Below are 23,181 nucleotides of genomic sequence, written 5' to 3' on the forward strand. Positions count from 1 at the left end.
GATCGCCAACAACGAAACCTTCAAGACAGCATCAAAGCGTATACTTCATGTATTAGTAACACAAAATAGTTATCCATTAGTTTTGCATCCTTTATTTAATGCTTTATCATAAATTTTGATATTGATAAAATTAACTTGAGTAATTTATCTGACATTTCTATTTGTATGTGTTTTAATCAAGATAAGTTTGGAAATGAGATGTATAATTTTATTAGATACTATGATTAATTTATCAACGTTTTAATTTTGATTTACTTTAGATGTTTAATGAGATATATAAAACAATCTGATGGTTTTAAAGCCATATCATTAATAATCAATGTCAAAACATTGATATTTAGTGCTCTTGAATTAAAAACGTGTATAACCGTCAATGCCGAAGCGTTTTGCTTTCGTGAACTACGGCAATTCAAGGGAAGGCTCTGCTATTGCTGATGCACTCAAGGAAGAAGGTTATTTTGTGTATGCAACATATCAGCCAGATCCTAAAAAACTTGATCATCTGAAACCTGCTCCGTTATCAGTTGATCAGTTTATCGATTCAGATAAAGAAACAATATTAGCAACAATTAAACAATGCCATGCAGTAATTTATACAATATTAGACACTCCAAAACTTGCAAACGAAATATTTACAGAACTTGCACAAGATATTGGCGTTAAAAAGACAATTGTGATCATATCTCCAATATTTACATGGGGTGGTGAACCTCGTGCACAAGATTGGAAGAAGAGATGGCCACATCCAAAATATGCAGATTTTCTTTCAGCAGAACGTTATTTAACAACACTTCCACTGAAATTATACGTCATGTGTACAGGTCTTCTCTATGGTGATGGCGAAGGAGCTCTTTTGCCTCTCTTCCAATCAGCATGGAGCCTAAATCCAGTTCCTATCTTAGAAGAGAACCATAATGTCATCCCAACACTTCATGTTAAAGACATGGCGCACAGTGCAGTCGCAGTTCTTTCATCAAAACCAGAGAATCCAGTTTTTATTGCACATGATGGCTCCCATACAACACAGCACGACTTAATCAAAGCTATTAACACTACATTCGGTGCAGGCCGCACAACAAAAACTACAGATGACCAGTTTATCTCGAAATACGGTCGAGAAGTTATCGATTGGGTTAAATTCGATATCGAACTCGAAGCAGAAGAATACGCCGGCCTTGATTTCGAGCGTCACTGCTCAAATCCGGTAGAAGAAATGCAAACACTCGTTGATGAATTTGTTACACACAGGTTATTGAAGCCATTACGTATATTTGCTATTGATTTAGATACAGCATTGATCGACGAGATCGTCAAATACTACGGCGTTGTCAATGCAACAGACGAAAAGCTTAAAGAACTTTTTAATAATGATAAAAGCGAAGAAGCCGTTGCATTACGCGAAAGTGGTAACGAAGAAGAGGAAGCACCAACACTCGAGATCCACAAGCACGTATTCGCAAATGCACCGTCTCTCCGAAATCTTGGATATATTATTACGAAAGTTCCAGATAATGAAGAATCACGTGAATCATTGTTCATGGAAGAGGACGAAGTATCTGCTTTCATTCCGAAATACATCTTGACATCACACGAATTCGGCCCTCTTGAACGCTGGTTCATTTCTCGAGGAAGTCACTGCTGCAAAGTCTCCAACATGGAGGAAGTCAAGAAATTCCTTGGTTTGCCGAGGAACTTCACTCGCGAAATCCGAATCCTTGAAGCGAGACGAGAATTGGAAGCGATCCAAAGTGCAGAAGCAGATGCACAAAGGAAAGAAGCGAAGAGACAAGCGGAAAAGGAGGAAGAACATCGTCAGGAACTACAACGAAGAGATGAAGAACTTCTTGCTGAATGTGAGAAAGAACTTAAATCTATGCAAGAAATTCGATCTATGGATGCTAAATCATATTTGATGCAGAAGTTAGTTCCAATCTTCATTCCACCACTTGCACAGATCTCAGAAGCTCGTCCAGATGATCCTCTTCGTTTCTTGGCCAGCCATTTCGAGGCAGAGGCAAATAAACTCAAAGAATAAATTGATTATATTTTATATTTGTTCAAAAACTGACTAAAATTGATTTTATTATAGTTAGAATTGAATTTAGAATATTCTAAACAAATATTCTAATATACACCAGAATGTATAGACTTGATTCGAGTTGTGAGTCATGACTTCAAAGTTCACAATTAATAACTTATCTTCGGACTGTGTGAAAATATGATATCAGGTCCCAACTTCTAGATTTTAAATGTCTTAATATGAGGCCTACAAAAAATTTGAGTACTTTCTGTTGTAAAAACTTTGAAAGGCCATTTTTTTAGTGCGTCCAATATATACTTTCTGACAAATAGAGCCTCAGAAAGAACTCACACGGTGTTTTTTTGTCGACATTAAGGGTGCACACGAGAGGATCATGTAAACTTCAGAATTTAGAACCTTATTTTTAGGCATTATCTTGGCTACCTATTTAGGCTCGAAAAGCAAAAAATATCAAAAAATACAACTTGACTCCATTCTGACCCTTTCATGGAGGTAGTTTTTATCCGCTAGTATTTTCCCTTTGAATCTCTTTACAATTCGAAATCAAATTCAAAACTCAGTAGAAGAAAGGAAGAATCGACTTACTACGGTTGTAATACGAATAAATACATATATTTAATTATTTTTATTTACATAATAATTTTTGAAGCTCATATTCCATCAAATTTTTAAATAAAAACATTAAAATGTTGAAAATGTTCATATTTTAATAGGGTTTTGGCACTTTATTGAGGAATTACTACATACATAGTTGAACTGAACTTGATATTTTGAAATTTAAATTATTTATCAAAATTAAAATTTAACTTGAAATTTATAATTATTTAGTCATATTTTGCATAATTCTAAGTAGTAGATTTTATAAAAAATCAAGAAAGAAAAATTTTAACGTGCTTTATTTTTTCTTTTTTATAATAATACATATTATTATATAATTAACATATTCATAATGTTTCACCCTTTCAAAAATATAATCCTCCTCCTCTCAAATAAACGTACATACGGGTGGCCTCTTTTTTCAAAAAATTAAAATTTGAAATTTTGGGCTCAAATATTAGAGATTTTTTCAACCTTCAACGATATATGTTGTCTATATCAGACCTCCTTTCTTTTTGATACTTAACATTGTTCCTAAATCTTAGCCGTTAAGGCTGTTCTGAAAATATTTTTTTTCGAAAAAATTCGAAAAAAATTCTTAAAATTCAAAAATCCCTTAATTCCTGAGGATTTTGGAAAAAAGTTTTTACATGAACATTTGTATATTATATGAAGTATATTGATAAGGTAAAAATCAAATTTTATTGCATATTCATCGAGAAAATAAACTAACGAATCCCTCAAAATTGAGAGGGTAATCCTCCTCCTCTCAAATAAACGTACATACGGGTGCACCCTTAAAACATAAAGATAAGTTTTTGAGACTTTTATATTAGTAATTTTATTTTAGAACAGATAGATTTACTGCTCCAACAAATGGTGTTTTATAAACTTTATTAACAATATTTTTGATGTTTTTCAGTTTTAATTTTTCTTCTTTATATTTTTATATGAATCATCTTTATTTTCTTCTGCTTTTGTAGCAAAACAATATGTTGAATAATGAGATATAAATGAATCTAATGGTTCAATTGAATCAAATGTATCTGCATTATTACTTATAGTTTGATTGACAACATTATTATTAAAGTAACAATTATCAATAGTTGGTTTTTTATTAAATAAATAATTTCCTTTATTTCCTATGAATGAACAACTTGAATATTTACTTGAAGAAGAACAAAAAATTATTGCATTATCACTTCCTGTATATTCATTGTTTAAATAATTACATTTTGTAAAATTAAAATTACCAGAATTTCTAATTCCAGCATATTTTGTAGATGATGTATTTGATGCTGTTGTGAAATTAATAATTCCTGTTCCTTTTGGATAAGCAATTACATATGCAGCATATTGATTAATTTCATGATAAGATGTATTCATGTTACTTACTTTGATATCTCCAAAAAAATGATAAAAAGAAGCAAAGTATCCACTGCATTGTGAAACTGAACTTTCAAATGCATAATTTTTGCTGTTACTACCAAGGTATGGATTAATGCTATATCCACATCCGCCTGAATGACTTGAATCAACTGATGAAAGTAATATACAAATATGAACTAAAATGCAGTCAGAATACTTGATATAGAATGATCCACCACTTTCTGTGGAGCTGTTATTGTAAAATGCGCATGTTTCGAGTAATACTTTGCTGCTGGAATTAAGATAAATTGCTGTTTTTCGATAATGGAAAGAAAATATTGCATTATGAATGTAATAATCGCCATTCCCTGATATAGTTTCGTTCTTACTTTTATTATTGGATTCCTTTGTACCGTAATATTCTGAAAAACTTTGTTGAATCTGCATAAATTGCTGCTGTTTGGCTTATTTTGTTCAATACGCATTTCTGAGTGCTGATTCATGTGAATGATGCTGAAATTATCGTTAAATATGATTGAAATGGGTCCGGGAAATGAATTTAATTTCCCATAGGATTTTAATTATTTTTGACTATGAAGAATGTACAATATATCATAACGAAAAGAATTTTCAAAATTTTATAATTGCACAAGATAAAATGGTGTTACCCCCTTAATTTATTTTTTTTGTTTGGATGTCCAAATTACACGATTGGACACCAGACGAAGATGACTATTTAACACAGGGAAATGCAATATGTCCAGGTGACTTTCGAAAAATGGTAACTTTGTTTCATTTCAAACCAAATCACACTCCTCAAGATTTACAAGATCACTGGAGGGATATGATTGAAAATCCACTCTCTGATGATCAAGATATCATAGGCAAATTAAAATCATCACAGAACAAGTTTAAAGGCAACGTTTATCATTATTCAGAAGAATATGAATACGATTTTCCAAATTCAAAAGAAATAGAAGAAATTTTCTCAGCGATTCCTTCTCTAGCAGCGAAAACCCTATCTCCTGAGATGCAAACAAAGAACATTGAGTCACAAAATATCAATTCTTTGTCATTACATTGCTATTTTTCTGCAGAACGCGTTGAAAAGTTAGTCAGTGATGCATTTAATAGAGTTGTAGATGATGAAAACCTCAGAATTACGTTGCATAGGACTTTTAAACGAAATTTAATTGATCGTGGTCGAAAAATAACAGTAGAAAACATATCACGTATCTTAAACGACATTTCTAAGATGGATGATGCAACAGCAGATACAGAATGCCAAATTATTGAACTAGATTTTGAGAATATGTTGATTTCTGTACAGAGAAAACTACAATCTGGCATTACACCTAGAATGTATGATGCAAATATGCAAGAATTAATCGATGCTTTCAATACTTTAAAGGCAATTTCGTCAAAAGTTACTTGGCCAGCGAATTTGAATGCACCTTTAGCAAAACTTCGCGAAAACATCATTGTTAAGACCGCAAAACTTTACGCTTATTTCCTTTTTTCGTATTGTACAGATCCATCAAAGATTCAACGTTATTCAACGTTTATAGAGGCTGCAGCTAGGAATGATCCAAATAACCTACTCGAATCTTACGCTCCTGCTCATCTGAAAGCTCACATCGCTCAATTGAAGCAAGGATTCGCAAACCAACCAAATTTGTAATAGAATATATAGAATATAGAACTAAAATGTCTATTTTATGAATGTTTAACCAATTTTTTTTGATAGTTTTTAAAATTTTTCATTTAATTTGAGTCAATTTTGCATCTAATTCAGATAAAATGAGTTGACATTGATGTAAAAACTCGATTTTTTTTCTGAAGTCTAAGTTAAAAATACTTATTTTATAATATTGCACAGTAGTATATGAGAGCGGGTTGTGTGACTTTTTTTGTAAACGTAAGAATTCATACAATATAGAACGATTTTGTATCATTTTTTTTAACATATGAAGTAAAAAAATGTATGATTCTTACGGTTTTTATTCTTACGTTTTTGAATAAATCAAGATTTAAAAATGATACAAAATTGTAAGACATTTACACTCAACCCAAACATAAACCATTAAAAAATTAACATTGATTAAATCCTGAATGGAATCAATGAAGTCATAATCAAAGACCTCATAAACGAGTAAAAAGAAATTGAAACTAATTTTTATTTAATGATAAAATGTATGGAAAAAGAATAATATCTGATTTTGAACATTATTTGATTGATTTACTAATTGATCCACAAAGCTGTTGTAAAATTAATTTTGAATTTAAAATTAAAGGAACCGTAAATTTTGTATTTATTTATCACTTAAAAGAATATGACCGATATCATAATTTGATATATGAAACTAATATAATATTTGAAGATAACAAACTTACAAGCTTCGAACATGAAAATGATATAATATTCGAAGATGAAAAAAAGAAAGAGATTGAAAAGCAATTCAATGAATGCCTTTTAAATACATATGCGCACATTATAAGACATAAAATGAAATTAATTCCTTATTAATCAAAAATATTTTTAATCTTTTATTTTATAATAAATGAGTATAACAACTAATTCATTGAAATCTTTAAAGTTTACTAATTCAGAATTAGAAAATATTTTAGAAAATTTTGGAGACGGTTCTTATCCAACATATATGCAGAATGTGAAAGAGTTTTCCAGATTGTTAAATGAATTTAAATATAACGGACCAATTACTAAAAAGGCTATAATGAGATATTTATATCCCAAAAAAGTTGAAAAACAGGGAAATATTCCTCTTTATGGTCCAGAGGACCTGGGCTCAGAGAGCCTTGAAACACCTCCTGAATATTTTGAAGAAAAAATTAAACAAGATGAATATTATAACGATGAGATTGAGAAATTGGAACAATTAAGAAATGAAATAGATGAAAGAATTAAGGAATTGAGAAATGCTGAAAATGAAGTAGAGGATTTAATGAATATCCCAGCTTCAGAATCAGAAGTTCAAAAATCACATGAGGAAAGATATAAAAATTACTTTTTGGAATCAACACAAAATTTATTAGATGGTGATATTGACGAAACACTTTCAGAAGAAGGCACAAAATTTATTCATAAACATAAGTTACAATTTATTGACGATGGAGATTATCCATGTATATTACTTTCACCTCCTCTTGATTCTGAAAAATTCAAAAAAGCACTGAAAAATGTAACATATGCAACAAATACGATTAAGAAAGAAGACCATGATATTTACACAAATTATTATTTAAATAAATGTACAGGTGTTGATAAAGTTTTTGATTTGTTAGATAAAATATCAAAAGAAACAATTGGAACATATAAAATTTTGTGTGATTGTGGTTTCATTATTGAAGATACCAATAATGTTTCATATGAAAGAACAGCACCGAAGGAGACGAAGTGGAAAGTCTATACCATTCGTTATTAAGAACATAAAAGATATGAAAACTTATAAACATTATATTTATTCATTTATTTCAGAAAAAATGGAAGCAACCATAAAACATCTCTCATCATTTATAGCTATTCATACATTCCTTTTCAAAGTTGTGAAATTAAATAAGACAGGAATTAGATTTAATGTATCAGGGTACGCATTCTTGAGTAAATTAAAATGTATTCGTCACGTCGCAGATGATAAAAATTTATGTGTTCTTAATTCATTTTATGGACTTTAGCCCTGGACTCTCTGAGTCTCGGACTTTAAAAAAATAAACTTTATTTTTATTTTTTAATTTTTATTCTTACATAAATGAACAAAAACGGAACAGCTAAAATGAATGATAATCAAATAGAGCGAAGGTAGAAGGTTATTTAAACGCTTCTATAACATTCCTGATGGTGTTAATCCTAAAACTCGTAGAAGTTATTTAAATGAAGCCATAGATGCATATGAAGGATTTGACATTTCATCAGAAAGTGAGAGGTTAGCAAGAATGTTAAACGTTAATATTGATTTTTATTATTGTGACCCTCAACCAGAAGACGTAGACATTAACAAGGTAGACTTTCCATTAGTGGAATCAATAATGATAGATCCAGAATTTGAAACAGTAAATATTTTATTAACACAGAGTCCATGTGGAAAACTTCACGCTGACAGAATAACAGACGTTGAAGCACTCACAGGCTATAAAGTTTGCCCCTTTTGCAAAGAAGAAGTATATTCTATCCGTGATGATCCAGAAAGGAAAAACCAAAGAAGATTTTTAAAGCATTGTGAGAAATGTAAAGAAAATAATGGAAGATTAATTCAAGACGTTCAATTGCAAAACACACAACAACCATATGCACCACATATCACGAAACAGAAGATATATCAGTGGTTATTAGCTCATAATTTGCAGGAATATTATAAACCAACAAGATATTATATTACTTTTGACTTCGAAACATTAGAGACTAAAGAAGAACTTCTACTTTCTGAATGTGCAACTTTGAACGCTTACTTAAAACCATTTATGGTATCATCAATGGTTAAATTAAACGATAAAACATATACGAGGAATTTTTGCTTAACATCAAGTGATTCGTTCATCTCTGATTGGATTGAATTTTTATTTTCAACCTGTTCATTAGTTGCTAAATCAAATATTGAACAATATGAAGAATTAATGAAGTCCCATACATTAAATGAGAAACAAAAGGAAGCATTTAAAGAACTTCTAGATGAGGAATTCAATAAAGTGAATATCATAGGTTTTAATTCGGGAAAGTTTGATTTAAATTTAATTCTTCGTGATTTAAATACTGCAAAATGGAAGATAAAATCAATGCTGGGTTCATCTTCACAATTTAAGCAAATCATTGTAAAGAAAACAAACGTTCCATATGAATTGAGATTTATTGACATCAGAAATTATATAGCGGGTGGGACATTAGACCAATTCACTCAAGATTTCGGAAACAATAAAACACGTGTTAAATCCTTTTTCCCTTATCAATTCATCACGTGGGAGAATTACGAAGAAGAATTATATAAAAAGGAACCATTCACTCAAGATTCATTTTATTCAGCATTAACACAAGAAACAATATCCGATTCAGATTATCAAATATATCTCAATGATGCTAAAAATTTTGAGAATAGATTAGAATATTTTATTCATTATTGCAATAAAGACGTTGAAATTATGATTGACCCAATTGATAAAATTATTGAAGAAACATTTGTTTATAAAATTGACATGCTCCATAATCTTTCATTATCATCTAATGCATCAATGATTCGTTACGCGTTAGCATATAAGAACTTCAATCCTAATGAAACATATCCAGAAGAAGAAAATGTGGAATCAAGTTTTGAATTAACGAAAAAGTATTGGAAATATAAAATTGAATCATATAAGAAACAAGATGAAAAAGCAGAAAGGGATACTAAAAATAATGTTTCAATGGATGATCTTCAATACTATCACGATTTAATCCTTTCATCTAAATGCAAAATGTGTGGTAAAGCGTTTACATATGCAAATAAACCAACATTGGATAGAATCGATAATGAAAAACCACATACTAAAGAAAATTGTCAGTTAATGTGTTGTTATTGCAATGTCGTAAAATCAAATAAAGATGAAGATGTTCAACGTTTAAGAATCAATTTAAGAAATTATGCATTAAAAAATAATTTACCAATGACTTTAGATTCAGTGGAAGCGTATCACATCCTCCGTAATGGAATTACTGGTGGTTTATCAAATGTTCAACATAGAGTAAATCTTAAAGGAATCACACACATTAATAAACTTTCATATAGTCCAGAAACTAAAACTGTATCAAATGAGGACACCACCAACATTATGACTCATTTCGTTGGTGTTGACTTTAATTCATTATATCCTTCATCATTTTCATCTAATCCTCATGATTTCATTCAATATACTGACCATAAAATGTATATGCCGGGAAGATTGAATGGTGTTATCATTTGTGATACAGCAACAAAGAAAGCAAAAGCACTGGGAATTATTAAGAAGAAAAATACTTTATTCGTGGCTGAAGTAAAGGGTCACATTGATGAAAAGTATATTAATGATTACATTAACTTTTTACCGATAATAAGAAACTTAGATATTATCACAGATGAAAAAACAATTGGCGGTTTTATGTATAATTACATGAAATCAAACAATCTACCAGTTGACCAGAAACAAAGGAAATTAACTCAGTTAGCATCAACACACAACCAATATCAACCATTTTCTTCTTATTATCTATGGTATCTAATAGACAGATTTCATTTTATCATTGATGACATTCAATCAATTTTAACATTTACGAAAAACACTTGTTTTAATGAATTTGCGAACGAATTTATGAACGAAAGACAAAAGGCTGAATTAGAAGGAAATAAAGGAAAAAGTTTATTTTGCAAGATTTCGCTTAATGGATCATATGGTTACGATGCAATGAATACACAAAATTACGCAAAGACTAAAATAATGAATGCACAGAAGGCACGCGTTGCATGTATGTCAAATAAGTTTAAAAACATAAGAGAAATAGGTGAGGATACGTATCAACTGATGCTCAAAGATAGATTTTATAGATGTGAAACATGTTTACAAGAGGCATTCTTCACTTTAGATAACGCAAAATACTGGTATTTGGTTTTCATTTATGATTTTATGTATAAATGCTTGGATGTTAATCGTTTTCATTTCATTGAAGGTGATACTGATTCATCTTATTGGGCAATCGCTGGCGACCAAAATCTTCCTAACACTCAAGCATTTCAAGCGATTGTAACCGATAAAAAATTTTATGATAAAAACATTTTCAAATTCGCACCATTTGATTTCTTCTGTTTTGATGAGAAATTTAAACCTAAATTAAAGAATAAAGCTGAAGAAAAAGCACATGAGAAGAAGTTATTGGGTTTAGCAATTGAGAAACAAGGTGATAACATGGTTGCTTTATGTCCTAAGTGTTATACATCATTCAACGGAATGATTGGTGAAGACTCCTTCAAAAAGATTGCACAAAAAATGAAAGGTGTAAGTTTACGACAAAATAAGCAATTAACACCTAAAAATTATTTGGATATAATAAATGATAAAGTGATATTTGATGGTCAAAATATTAATTTACAACTTAAAAATGGGTCAATGACTCGCTTAACAATTGGTAAGACTGCATTAACAGGAGCACACACTAAGGCTGTATGTTGTGAAAATGGATGTTGTATGCCATTTATTTAAAACACTTATTTTATTTTTATATAAATGAATAGCGTAGATTTAAAAAATTTAATTGATGATTTAGTATTTAATCAAAATTTTCTTAATTATTATGAATTAAAAGCATATCTTCAAAAATATAATAACAATATAACGGGTGATGATATGGAATATTATTATCCATATTATAAAAATGAAATTTTGAAATATCATAATAAAATAATTTCTGAAATTAAAGACAAAATTAAAAATAATGAATATTCAAAGGGAAAAACTAAATCACAACTTAAACAGTTGAAAGATTTCAAAAATAAAGTATTAACAGAAGAAGATATTGATGAATTATATAAAATTATATAATCCCGAGCCGCAAAAGCCAAAGGAACAAAAACAAAAGGTGCAAAACACCCAGGTTCAGCAGCTCATAAATGATGCACAAGCTTTAATTTATGATTCATTAGTTAAACCACATTCAGCCCGACTTTTAAATGAAGATCAACTTTTGGAATTCATCCTTCAACATAAACTCGAAGCGGGAAAGTATATCAAACCTTTATATACAGCATATTTAAAACAAATGAATAAAATACATCCAGAATTAATGAAGGAAGGAATGAAATCCAAAATCAAAGCAGATAAAATTAAACCACTTGCAACACCAAAACCTCCAACAGTAGTACCTCCTCCTCCTTCAGTTAATCCTTCATCATTCACTTTATTATATCCATTTCAAACATTTAAGAAGCAAAAAGATTTTAAAAAGGATTTCAAGATATTAAATAAACCAATTGACCCGAAAATTCAACCATTAAAGGAAAAATTTAGTCGCCCTTCATTTGTTCCATATCCATATTCATACGAAATCGATCATCTGGAATATTCAAAAGGAAACGTTACTTATTTATTTGCCATTAACATTAACACTAGATATTTATATTGCATTCCGGTGAAAGGGAAAACAGAACAGGAAACAAGAAGAGCTATACAATACTTACTAGATCATGAAAGAGTAGATAATATCAGGGGTGATGGTGATAAAGGATTTCAGGCAGCTATGGCTCATTATTTCCCACAAATTAATTTTTACTTCTCATCCTCTCCATATACGTTTCATAATAAAATAGTTGATGCAGTAATGAGAACTCTTAGAGATGCGTTAGGGGTTAACGGTCAGATATACTGGGATGGAAATCATGACTCCATCATACAGCAGTTAGTATATTATTACAATAATACATGGCATAGAACTATTAACATGAAACCAGTGGAAATGAAAAATGATATTTCAAAAGAATGGGAATATATTAGAAAGCAAATGGAAAGGTTGAATGATGTTAAACATGAACAAATTAATTCGGGGCTCATGAATTTTAAACAAGGGGATAAAGTTTTTGATTCATCTCGATTATGGAAAAACTGATAAATCATTGACAAAAAGAAGACGAAGATTTGACACAATAGCTGAATTTGTTAGATATATTAACGGCAATGTATTAGTTGAAGTTGACAATAAATTAATAGAAATTCCGATTTATTTTATTACTCCATTATATTTAAATAATATTTAATTTTTTTATTTCGTAAGAAATGAGTGACAACAAAGCAGTCAAGAGTCCAGACGATGAATATAAAAAGAAACTAAACAGAATTAAATCAAAAATATGTTATTACAAAAAGAAGCCGCAATGTGGTGGGGTTGAAAACGATGAAGAAATAATCGAAAAATTAGAAACTTGCCGTTCAATCCTTAAACTGAGTGAAGCAAAAATAAAAGAATTTAATAGAATAAATAAATTGATTGGAAGAGATGAATTTAATAAAGATGAATTTTTAAACTCTATCCAAATTTAATTTTTATTCCTCTTCGACAACATCTCTCTTTCCATCATTACTGCATAACCGCATTTTCTCAGTTTTAGTGGTTTGTTATTTTTAGCAAGTTCTCGCATCATTTTTATCATTTCCTCCCTTGTTATGATTCGTGGTAAATTTTGAGCTTGTGGGGTATTCATTTATGATAAAAATAAAAATTTAAATTATGCCGTTCTAAAGTTTGTGACAACATGACATTTAGACAACAACACAGGAAATATGATGCAGTCAAAAAATAACGTTAGTTTTATTTTTTCAACTTTTTATCTTGTATGTAAGAACAGAAATGTCAGTCGAAGCAAAAACGTTCACGAACAAATCTAATGGCGAAACATTCACAAAAGGCACTTATAATGGTATTGAAGTCTTACGTAGAGACAAGGATGGTTATATAAATGCAACAAAGATGGCAAGAGAAGCAGGAAAGTTAAACCATTTAAACAGATTTCTCAATAGTGCTAAAATGCAGGAAATTCTTGAGTTTTGGATGAACGAATACGGTGGAGCCAAAAGTGGCTCAACCTCAAAACAAGCATTTTATGAGCTTACAAAGGGTGTTATGAATGAATTCAAAGGTATTTACATACATCCTGACCTCGTTCATTTTGTTGCTGAATGGTGCTCTGTAAAGTATGCATTTTATGTCAAAGATATTATGGACTCCATAGACAAGAAAGTTCATGAGAAATTAGATGAAGAAGAACTTGAAGATACAGTGAAGAATGCTAAACCTTTGTTCGAACAAGAAGTTGGAAAAATGTGCGAAAAACAATTAGAACATGAACGTGAGATATGTTATGGTTATAGAGATTCTCCATACGAACTAGACCAATGGGAACAAGAAGATTTAAAGAGAGAATTTAGAGAATATGAACTCGCTAAGATAGCATTAGAAGCTGCAGAAAAGAAGTTAAAAGTTTGGGGTCGTTTTGTAAAAAAAATATTGTGAGTAAATGAACCATTTATTTTTATTGAATTCACCAAAAATAATTTTTAGGGTAGATGGTTAGATCTAACTTCTCTGAAAAAAATGAGACAACATGACATTTAGACAACAACACGAGAGGAAGGTAGTTATGACTTATTTTTGAAGAACTGAAGGTGTCACCATGTCACCATGTGTCACCAGGTCATTTAACTTCTCTGAAAAAATGAGACAACATGACATTTAGACAACAACACAGGAGGAAGGTAGTTATGACTTATTTTTGAAGAACTGAGGGTGTCACCATGTCACCATGTTGACGACATGACATTGTGTCAACAACACAGGAGGAAGGCAGTTATGACTTATTTTTGAAGAACTGAGGGTGTCACCATGTCACCATGTGTCACCAGGTCATTTAACTTCTCTGAAAAAATGAGACAACATGACATTTAGACAACATCATAGGAGGAAGGCAGTTATGACTTATTTTTGAAGAACTGAAGGTGTCACCATGTCACCATGTGTCACCAGGTCATTTAACTTCTCTGAAAAAATGAGACAACATGACATTTAGACAACATCATAGGAGGAAGGCAGTTATGACTTATTTTTGAAGAACTCAAGGTGTCACCATGTCACCATGTTGACAACATGACATTGTGTCAACAACACAGGAGGAAGGCAGTTATGACTTATTTTTGAAGAACTGAAGGTGTCACCATGTCACCATGTGTCACCAGGTCATTTAACTTCTCTGAAAAAATGAGACAACATGACATTTAGACAACAACACAGGAAATATGATGCAGTCAAAAAATAACGTTAGTTTTATTTTTTCAACTTTTTATCTTGTATGTAAGAACAGAAATGTCAGTCGAAGCAAAAACGTTCACGAACAAATCTAATGGCGAAACATTCACAAAAGGCACTTATAATGGTATTGAAGTCTTACGTAGAGACAAGGATGGTTATATAAATGCAACAAATATGTGTCAGCAGTTTAGGAAAGACTTTAGAAAGTTGTTGGAAAATAAGTCCTGGGAAGAGTATTATAAGGCATTTTGTGAAGAATATAGCAACCGCCGGAATTCCGGCGGTTGGTTTTTATACAAAATTCATGCAGGAATTCCTGATGAAATCAAACAGGTTAGAGGAACGTATGCAGACCCGAGACTTCTAAACTATATAGCAATGTGGGCTTCTCCAAAATATTGTATAGCAGTTGGAAAAATTATGGACTCCATAGACAAGAAAGTTCATGAGAAATTAGATGAAGAAGAACTTGAAGATACAGTGAAGAATGCTAAACCTTTGTTCGAACAAGAAGTTGGAAAAATGTGCGAAAAACAATTAGAACATGAACGTGAGATATGTTATGGTTATAGAGATTCTCCATACGAACTAGACCAATGGGAACAAGAAGATTTAAAGAGAGAATTTAGAGAATATGAACTCGCTAAGATAGCATTAGAAGCTGCAGAAAAGAAGTTAAAAGTTTGGGGTCGTTTTGTACAAAAATATTGTGAGTAAATGAACCATTTATTTTTATTGAATTCACCAAAAATAATTTTTAGGGTAGATGGTTAGATCTAACTTCTCTGAAAAAATGAGACAACATGACATTTAGACAACATCATAGGAGGAAGGCAATAATGACTTATTTTTGAAGAACTGAAGGTGTCACCAGGTTGTCATGTTGACGACATGACATTGTGTCAACAACACGAGAGGAAGGCAATAATGACTTATTTTTGAAGAACTGAAGGTGTCACCATGTCACCATGTGTCACCAGGTCATTTAACTTCTTTAAAAAATAGTGACAACATGACATTTAGACAACATCATAGGAGGAAGGCAATAATGACTTATTTTTGAAGAACTGAAGGTGTCACCATGTCACCATGTTGACAACATGACATTGTGTCAACAACACAGGAGGAAGGCAGTTATGACTTATTTTTGAAGAACTGAAGGTGTCACCAGGTCACCATGTGTCACCAGGTCATTTAACTTCTCTGAAAAAATGAGACAACATGACATTTAGACAACATCATAGGAGGAAGGCAGTTATGACTTATTTTTGAAGAACTGAAGGTGTCACCATGTCACCATGTTGACGACATGACATTGTGTCAACAACACAGGAGGAAGGCAATAATGACTTATTTTTGAAGAACTCAAGGTGTCACCAGGTCACCATGTGTCACCAGGTCATTTAACTTCTTTAAAAAATGAGACAACATGACATTTAGACAACATCATAGGAGGAAGGCAATAATGACTTATTTTTGAAGAACTCAAGGTGTCACCAGGTTGTCATGTTGACGACATGACATTGTGTCAACAACACGAGAGGAAGGCAATAATGACTTATTTTTGAAGAACTGAAGGTGTCACCATGTCACCATGTGTCACCAGGTCATTTAACTTCTTTAAAAAATAGTGACAACATGACATTTTGACAACAGTGACGGAAATATGATGCAGCCCAAAAATAAGGTTAGTTTTAAAATTATTTTTATTTTTTTATTCCTATATAAATGACAGCAACAAACAACAACAACAACTTTATCGTTTCTGATGAAAAAGTTATTGATTCATTAGTTGAGGAATTAGTTGTGGCAGAAACTAAAACCCTCAACGAAAGAATTGGTGAAAATAAGATTGATCTACATAACTACCTCAAACATGATGGAGGAAGAGGAAGGAAAACTGGTACAGCTTTATTAGTAAATAAAATTTCAAATTTAACGATTATAGATGTTGATATCAATAAATCGTACAATGATGAACTTAAAGAAACAGTTAGAAAAGATATTTTATCAAAACTTTCGGATAAAGATGTTATCGTTAAAACCGCATCAGGAGGTCTTCACATTTATTGCAACACTAATTTCTTCTATTCAACCTCGAACAGAATGATTAAATGTTATTCCTGCAATGATTATGATATTGACATAATGACTTCTATGGATGATTCAAAGCGTTCTTTAGTGGTTATGGCTGATTCAAGAGTTCGCAAGAATGCAACAGAACTAATCAATACATACTCATTCATTCGTGGAAGTTATGATTCAACATTAACCAGAACAGTGAATGATATATTAAATGATTTGAATATTAAGGTAAGAGTTGAACAAAAGAACGAAGAAATAAAGACTATCATGAATGAAGACAAAGATGTAAACATTGACGATAAACTTGCCCAGAGCATAGTTGATGGCATCTGTGATTTTGAAGTACATAATGACGGCGGAAACATGAATTTAGAAAAAGAAGTTACATTATTCACACTGTTTCAAGCTATTAATTCGTTACCTAATCATTTAATTAATGAAGCATACGACAACGTTTATAACTTCTGCAGTTTAACAGAAAATGCAAAAAGTAATTTTGAAAAAGCACGTGATAGATATGCACATTTAATGACTTCTCCATTTGTTTTGGTAAAGATTCTAAAACTATATCAAAAGGAATATTATGATGAATACGTTTTGCCTTTATTACGTAAGCCAAAAATAACATTTGATATCAAACTTGATGACTCGTTTTTGATAACAGATATTAGACGCAAGGCTGAAAATCATCAGTATAAAAACAGTTCTGAAGTAATTGAGGATTTATCACGTGTCATTCGTGATAGATTGTGAAACAAATATTTCATTCAAAAAGACTATAATATTCATGATAAAATGAATCAAATATCATTCGTTCTTCAATCAAACATGAAAGAGTCACTCAAAATGATTAAATTATTTAAAGAAGAAGGTAAAACCATAACAGCATGGGACGTACTACTAAATCAATTGTCTTCATTAACCGTTAAGGGTGTTTGCTTTAAATCTGATTCCCCAGATGTTTTCTCAACGTTTCAAGGTTATAAATACAACATTCTCGAAAAAGTAGATTACTCAAAAATTGAGATGTTTATGAATTTCATTAAAGAAGTCATTTGTGATAATAACGATGAAGTGTATAAATACCTTCTCGGTTGGATTGCATCAATGATTCAACATCCTGGAATCAAGAATGAAACAGCAATTATTTTGAAAGGACTTCAGGGAACAGGCAAAAACAGATTTACAGACATTATTTCTGAACTTCTCGCTGGTTATTCATGTAAAAACATTACTGAAATAGGTGAGTTAACGGGTAATTTCAATTCAGTAGTTGAGAATAAAATGTTTCTTGTACTTAATGAACTCAAGAATGTTGGTGAAGACAGACTCGCAAACTTCAACGCTTTGAAATCAATTATAACGGATAATGAGATTAGAATTAATGAAAAGAATCAACCCAGAAGAACTGCTCAGAATGTTGCCAATTTTATTTTCGTAACTAATAACGTTTACCCTGTCAAAATTGAAGTTGGAGACAGAAGATATGTAGTTTTAAGAATGGTAAATTAAGGGTCAATTTGATTACTTCAAGAATTTAATGGATTCATGCACAAAGGAATTTTATGATAATTTACTAACATATTTTATCAATTACGACCTTTCATCATTTAATGTACGAATCATTCCGATGACTGAAGCCAAACAAGATTTAATTGAATTATCAACAAATCCTTTAGATGTATGGATAAATACACATTATGATGAATTGTGTGCAGGTATGACGTGTAAAAATGCTCTATTCTGCAAACCATCAGACATGAAAGACAAGAATTTTCAAATGAGCATTAAGGATAAATGTGATAGGAAACAAATAAGAATAGATGGTAAACAAACATGGTATTATGTTTTGAAAGAAGAAATGAAAGGATTATATAAACAGGTTGAACTAAACGATAATGAGGAATCATTTACTGACGATGAAATACCTGTAAATGAGGCAGTATAAAGTATGATTGGAATTTATTTTTGCTTTCCTCCTATGATGTTGTCTAAATGTCATGTTGTCTCATTTTTTCAGAGAAGTTAAATGACCTGGTGACACATGGTGACCTGGTGACACCTTGAGTTCTTCAAAAATAAGTCATTATTGCCTTCCTCCTGTGTTGTTGACACAATGTCATGTTGTCAACATGGTGACATGGTGACACCTTCAGTTCTTCAAAAATAAGTCATAACTGCCTTCCTCCTATGATGTTGTCTAAATGTCATGTTGTCTCATTTTTTCAGAGAAGTTAAATGACCTGGTGACACATGGTGACATGGTGACACCCTCAGTTCTTCAAAAATAAGTCATAACTGCCTTCCTCCTATGATGTTGACACAATGTCATGTTGTCAACATGGTGACATGGTGACACCTTCAGTTCTTCAAAAATAAGTCATAACTGCCTTCCTCCTATGATGTTGTCTAAATGTCATGTTGTCTCATTTTTTCAGAGAAGTTAAATGACCTGGTGACACATGGTGACATGGTGACACCTTCAGTTCTTCAAAAATAAGTCATAACTGCCTTCCTCCTGTGTTGTTGACACAATGTCATGTTGTCAACATGGTGACATGGTGACACCTTCAGTTCTTCAAAAATAAGTCATAACTGCCTTCCTCCTATGATGTTGTCTAAATGTCATGTTGTCTCATTTTCAAAAAGATGTTAATTAACCGAGTGACCGAGTGACCGAGTGACCGAGTGACCCCTCATATATTCAAAAATAAGTCATTATTGAATAACCTAAAAACCATTAACGTAAACATTAACGATAAAATTTATTTCTGCAGTTCATCCATTACTTCATTACCTAATTAATTACAGACATAAAATATATTTAGTTCATTCAATAAACTCTATACCATGCGAATAGAGTTATAAATGGTGGCATATAATCTTTACCCAAGCCTGTTGGATTTGTTGTGAAAGTGTGTGAATGATTTCCTCCTGGTTCAGTTGGTCGAAAAGTCTTTTTTGCCGAATGGTTATAATCTGGAGATAAAACGTCATTGCCAGCATAATATTCTGAGTTGTATAATGGATGGTCTCTTAATGAGTGGATATGGTCACCAGAAAAGTTTGTAGTTCCTGTATGAGTGTGCGGTGGAAGGTTTTCAATATTTATTTTCTTTGAACCTCCTGCCGTCTTTGAATATCTAGCACAGTATAAGAATTTATCTACAATCTGCTTCCATTCACCTAAACCTAAAACTGTTGCGGGGTTTGTTGAGTTCATTGATGTATAAATAGAACCAACAGGATATAATGTTTGAAGTATTTCATTTTTCATGCTTGTAATCACATCATTTACTTCCGACTTCTTTGCATAATTTTCGTTAACATATTCCTTATCTGCTTTAAGGTCTAAACATCCTGAAACCCATCCTGTATCAGCTTTAGTTTTTAAAATCTTTGATGTCCGTTCATGATACCATTCAACCCTTTCTATAATTTTTTCATTATCATTATCTTTTTCATCCACATATTCCTTATCCGCCTTCTTCACTAACACACTATCCACATATTCCTTATCTGCTTTCTTCATTATGTCATTTAGGAAACCTTTTATGAATTCCTCATTTAAATTAAATCTTCCAATCTTCAAAACTTTAGGAAATGCATTTAATGCGTAATATCTTTGTTCTTCTGGTGGAATTGATGTTATATCATCCGTTATACCTTTAATTTTTGAATTCATAAATAAAATTTCTTTTATATTTGATATCACCGCACCACCTTTGCAAACGAATTCAAAATGGTCATTTTTCAATACTATCTCCAAATCTCCATATTTCAACCTTTGCGTTTGTTCTGCCGTCTTTGAATTATATGCATATGTGGCGTATGTAATGGTCTGTGGTTGCTGTTGTTTAATCATTTATTACGATTTAAAAATAAATATTTAATCTGTTATCTCATCACCTATTTTTTCTATTTGAAATTGCCATAATATTTCATTCATGAATTCTAAATCACAATCAAATAGGTCAGTTATTCTAAATTTAATATTTGATAAATCTTTTGAATGAAGAATAAATGAATTCCCGGATAATTGAAATGGATATGATAAAGAAAATATGTTTAAGTTGATGGATAAAATGTTTTGTATTGATGGGTAAGAGTTAGGGTCTAATGTTTGATGTGAAAATCTCATTGGGGTATTAACTTTATCACATTTGATTAAAATGAAATTGGAACCAGTGTCAGAATACAAAACATCCCCAACATCTTTTTCAAAATTTAATATTCCCAACAATGAACGAAGACGAGGAGTACAAAATTTAATTTTCAGCGGGAATTTAATAAGGTTATTTATTTCATCAAGTTCAAAAAGTTTATCGGTTTTGATTTAAAATTTTCTTCATACCATACGATAAATGATTCATTTAAATAACTTAAAATTGTGTTAATATCCCATTTCACTATCACATTATTTATATACATATCATACGTTTTTTCATGGTCATCTTTAATAAATGATATATAATCTGAAGGGTCTAAAAGAATGGGATTAAATTTACCACTCACAGAAACGAGAGTAACATTATAAATTCCACTAACTGTTAAATTTAATTCACAACTATTATTCGAAATAATATTGATAATTGACATTTTTTATTACGATTAAAAATATGGTAAAGCGTTATTTTCCAGTGATAAATAAAACTAGAATAAGATTACCTCAAGAATTCATAAATTCAACGAATAAGAAATTCATTCATGTTATAAATTTTAGTGTTTTCAGAAAATATGAGTCGATGTCATATTCATCAAGGTTATATTTCACTTCATTCAAATTTAGTTCAATCAAACCCATATAATGACCATTTCATAAGATTTTCAGATGGTATTAAAAATGTAATTGATAGATTAAAATATGAACAGATTGACAATATCGAATTTTTGGAATTTTGGTTTAAATATCCCGATGGAAAAAAGATTGAAGTTAAAGATAAAGCAGATACTATAACAAAAACAATTACAATGACTGATCCGATAGTGGGGAACAAAAAGAAATAAAACAAACGATAGAAACTGGTGAAAGGTCAATTATTATTGATTATGATTCAAAGGATTATTATTCGTTAATGTTAATGCTTGAATATTAAATAGCCTTAACAAAGAATTTTTCAAGTGATATTTTATATTCATCAACTATTTTATTATAAATATCATTATATGTTAAATGAAGTTCAGTTGTTGTTCCGTTCTTTGATATCTTAATTGTGCTAATATCCTTTATAGGATTTATTTTTGCAACTGTTCCGCAGCATGAAACCTCATCATCTATGAAAAATTGAATCTTCACGTCTGAATCTTGAACATCACAAAGAATGGCGATAATGTGAATTAATGATTCATAAGGTAAAATAATTAAACCGGATTGGTCAATTAAATTTATTATTGAATCATAATTATCAGTTATGATATCGCGATATATTTTCATTAATTCAGAATTAATGTCTATTTTATATGGGTTATCAAGTGGTGCTGGGTATGTTGGATAAGTGGGAATTTCAACAGGTTCTTTACCTGGTTCAGCTAAAATGATTGGGTCTCCATCTTCTTTATTTTGCTCCTCCTCCTTTTTCGGTAAGTCACGAGTTAATAAATTTGGTTGAGTTGCTGACCTTGTTAATTCAGGACTAACATTAACTTTAACATTTTGAATAATTCGTGATTTATCATCATTTACATTATAACCAACCGTAATCTCTGCTTTTGCGTTTGTGTTCTTTTGACTTGTGAAACGTCTTCTCATTTATAATTGAATAAAAAAAAGAAAAATATATTTAAAGTTTTATTTAGTTGTTACGGTAATATCCCAAGGTTCATCCTTGTTTGCTTATACTTTCTTTGTAACTGCACCAATTATGTTATTGATAATGGTTTGAGTTTCTTCCAGTCTTATTTTATCATTTACAATATCTTTAATCATTTCATTACATGCATTCTTAAAACCATCCGATTTTTCTAATTTACGTCTATCACTTTCTTTAATTAAATCAAAGTTATAACCTTGTTGAGAATAAAGTGGTTTCTTTATCAATTCCTTGAACGCTTCTGAAAGTGAAGATGAAGAAATTCTTGCCACTTGAATTGGTTTAAATTCTGCTTTCATTGCTTCTTTCTGTTCATTGAACACTGGATCGAATAAAGCAACTTTAAAGAATTTCTTAGCTGGAATTTCATGTCTTAAATTTGCATATTGACCATCAAACTGATTAACATATCGTGGTAATCCATCCGGTCCCTCTTCAATAGCGTTTAATTCTTCATTGAAATAAGAATATGG

At 30.9% G+C, this 23,181-nt stretch overlaps 9 protein-coding genes and 3 pseudogenes across 12 annotated transcripts, besides 3 other annotated features; 9 read left to right on the forward strand and 3 right to left on the reverse strand.

Annotated features, from left to right (window-relative positions):
* Nucleotides 1-368: 368 nt before the first annotated feature.
* TVAGG3_0744690 (adenylate kinase protein) lies at nt 369-2,069 on the forward strand (the record flags this gene model as incomplete). Its single annotated transcript, XM_001300089.1, has 1 exon — nt 374-2,035. One exon carries the CDS (start codon nt 374-376, stop codon nt 2,033-2,035), a length of 1,662 nt encoding a protein of 553 aa, XP_001300090.1.
* A 326-nt stretch (nt 2,070-2,395) lies between these two features.
* Nucleotides 2,396-3,435: a mobile genetic element.
* A 127-nt stretch (nt 3,436-3,562) lies between these two features.
* On the reverse strand, nt 3,563-4,453 carry TVAGG3_0744710 (pectin lyase-like family; the record flags this gene model as incomplete). The annotated part of the gene is made up of 1 exon (XM_001305252.2): nt 3,563-4,453. One exon carries the CDS (start codon nt 4,451-4,453, stop codon nt 3,563-3,565), a length of 891 nt encoding a protein of 296 aa, XP_001305253.2.
* A 247-nt stretch (nt 4,454-4,700) lies between these two features.
* On the forward strand, nt 4,701-5,687 carry TVAGG3_0744720 (homeodomain-like family; the record flags this gene model as incomplete). Its single annotated transcript, XM_001300091.2, has 1 exon — nt 4,701-5,687. The coding sequence occupies one exon, from the start codon at nt 4,701-4,703 to the stop codon at nt 5,685-5,687; it is 987 nt and encodes a 328-aa protein (XP_001300092.2).
* Nucleotides 5,688-6,197: 510 nt separating this feature from the next.
* Nucleotides 6,198-23,181: part of a mobile genetic element that runs on past the window's edge.
* Nucleotides 6,383-6,553: a mobile genetic element.
* Nucleotides 6,568-7,699, forward strand: TVAGG3_0744750 (annotated as a pseudogene). The gene has a single exon. A coding segment is annotated over exon 1 (1,132 nt).
* On the forward strand, nt 7,774-10,879 carry TVAGG3_0744760 (annotated as a pseudogene). Its single transcript has one exon. A coding segment is annotated over exon 1 (3,106 nt).
* On the forward strand, nt 12,788-13,051 carry TVAGG3_0744770 (uncharacterized protein; the record flags this gene model as incomplete). Its single annotated transcript, XM_051244968.1, has 1 exon — nt 12,788-13,051. One exon carries the CDS (start codon nt 12,788-12,790, stop codon nt 13,049-13,051), a length of 264 nt encoding a protein of 87 aa, XP_051091555.1.
* Nucleotides 13,359-14,021, forward strand: TVAGG3_0744780 (uncharacterized protein; the record flags this gene model as incomplete). Its single annotated transcript, XM_051244969.1, has 1 exon — nt 13,359-14,021. One exon carries the CDS (start codon nt 13,359-13,361, stop codon nt 14,019-14,021), a length of 663 nt encoding a protein of 220 aa, XP_051091556.1.
* Nucleotides 14,868-15,530, forward strand: TVAGG3_0744790 (uncharacterized protein; the record flags this gene model as incomplete). The annotated part of the gene is made up of 1 exon (XM_051244970.1): nt 14,868-15,530. One exon carries the CDS (start codon nt 14,868-14,870, stop codon nt 15,528-15,530), a length of 663 nt encoding a protein of 220 aa, XP_051091557.1.
* TVAGG3_0744800 (uncharacterized protein) lies at nt 16,962-17,590 on the forward strand (the record flags this gene model as incomplete). The annotated part of the gene is made up of 1 exon (XM_051244971.1): nt 16,962-17,590. A coding segment is annotated over one exon (629 nt), but the record flags the coding sequence as incomplete, so codon positions are not given.
* On the forward strand, nt 18,183-18,846 carry TVAGG3_0744810 (annotated as a pseudogene). Its single transcript has one exon. A coding segment is annotated over exon 1 (664 nt).
* TVAGG3_0744820 (phage tail repeat-like family) lies at nt 19,732-20,763 on the reverse strand (the record flags this gene model as incomplete). Its single annotated transcript, XM_051244972.1, has 1 exon — nt 19,732-20,763. One exon carries the CDS (start codon nt 20,761-20,763, stop codon nt 19,732-19,734), a length of 1,032 nt encoding a protein of 343 aa, XP_051091559.1.
* On the reverse strand, nt 21,991-22,551 carry TVAGG3_0744830 (uncharacterized protein; the record flags this gene model as incomplete). The annotated part of the gene is made up of 1 exon (XM_051244973.1): nt 21,991-22,551. A coding segment is annotated over one exon (561 nt), but the record flags the coding sequence as incomplete, so codon positions are not given.

This window comes from Trichomonas vaginalis, chromosome III (assembly GCF_026262505.1).
Source record: "Trichomonas vaginalis G3 chromosome III, whole genome shotgun sequence".
NCBI classification, from domain to species: Eukaryota; Parabasalia; order Trichomonadida; family Trichomonadidae; genus Trichomonas; species Trichomonas vaginalis.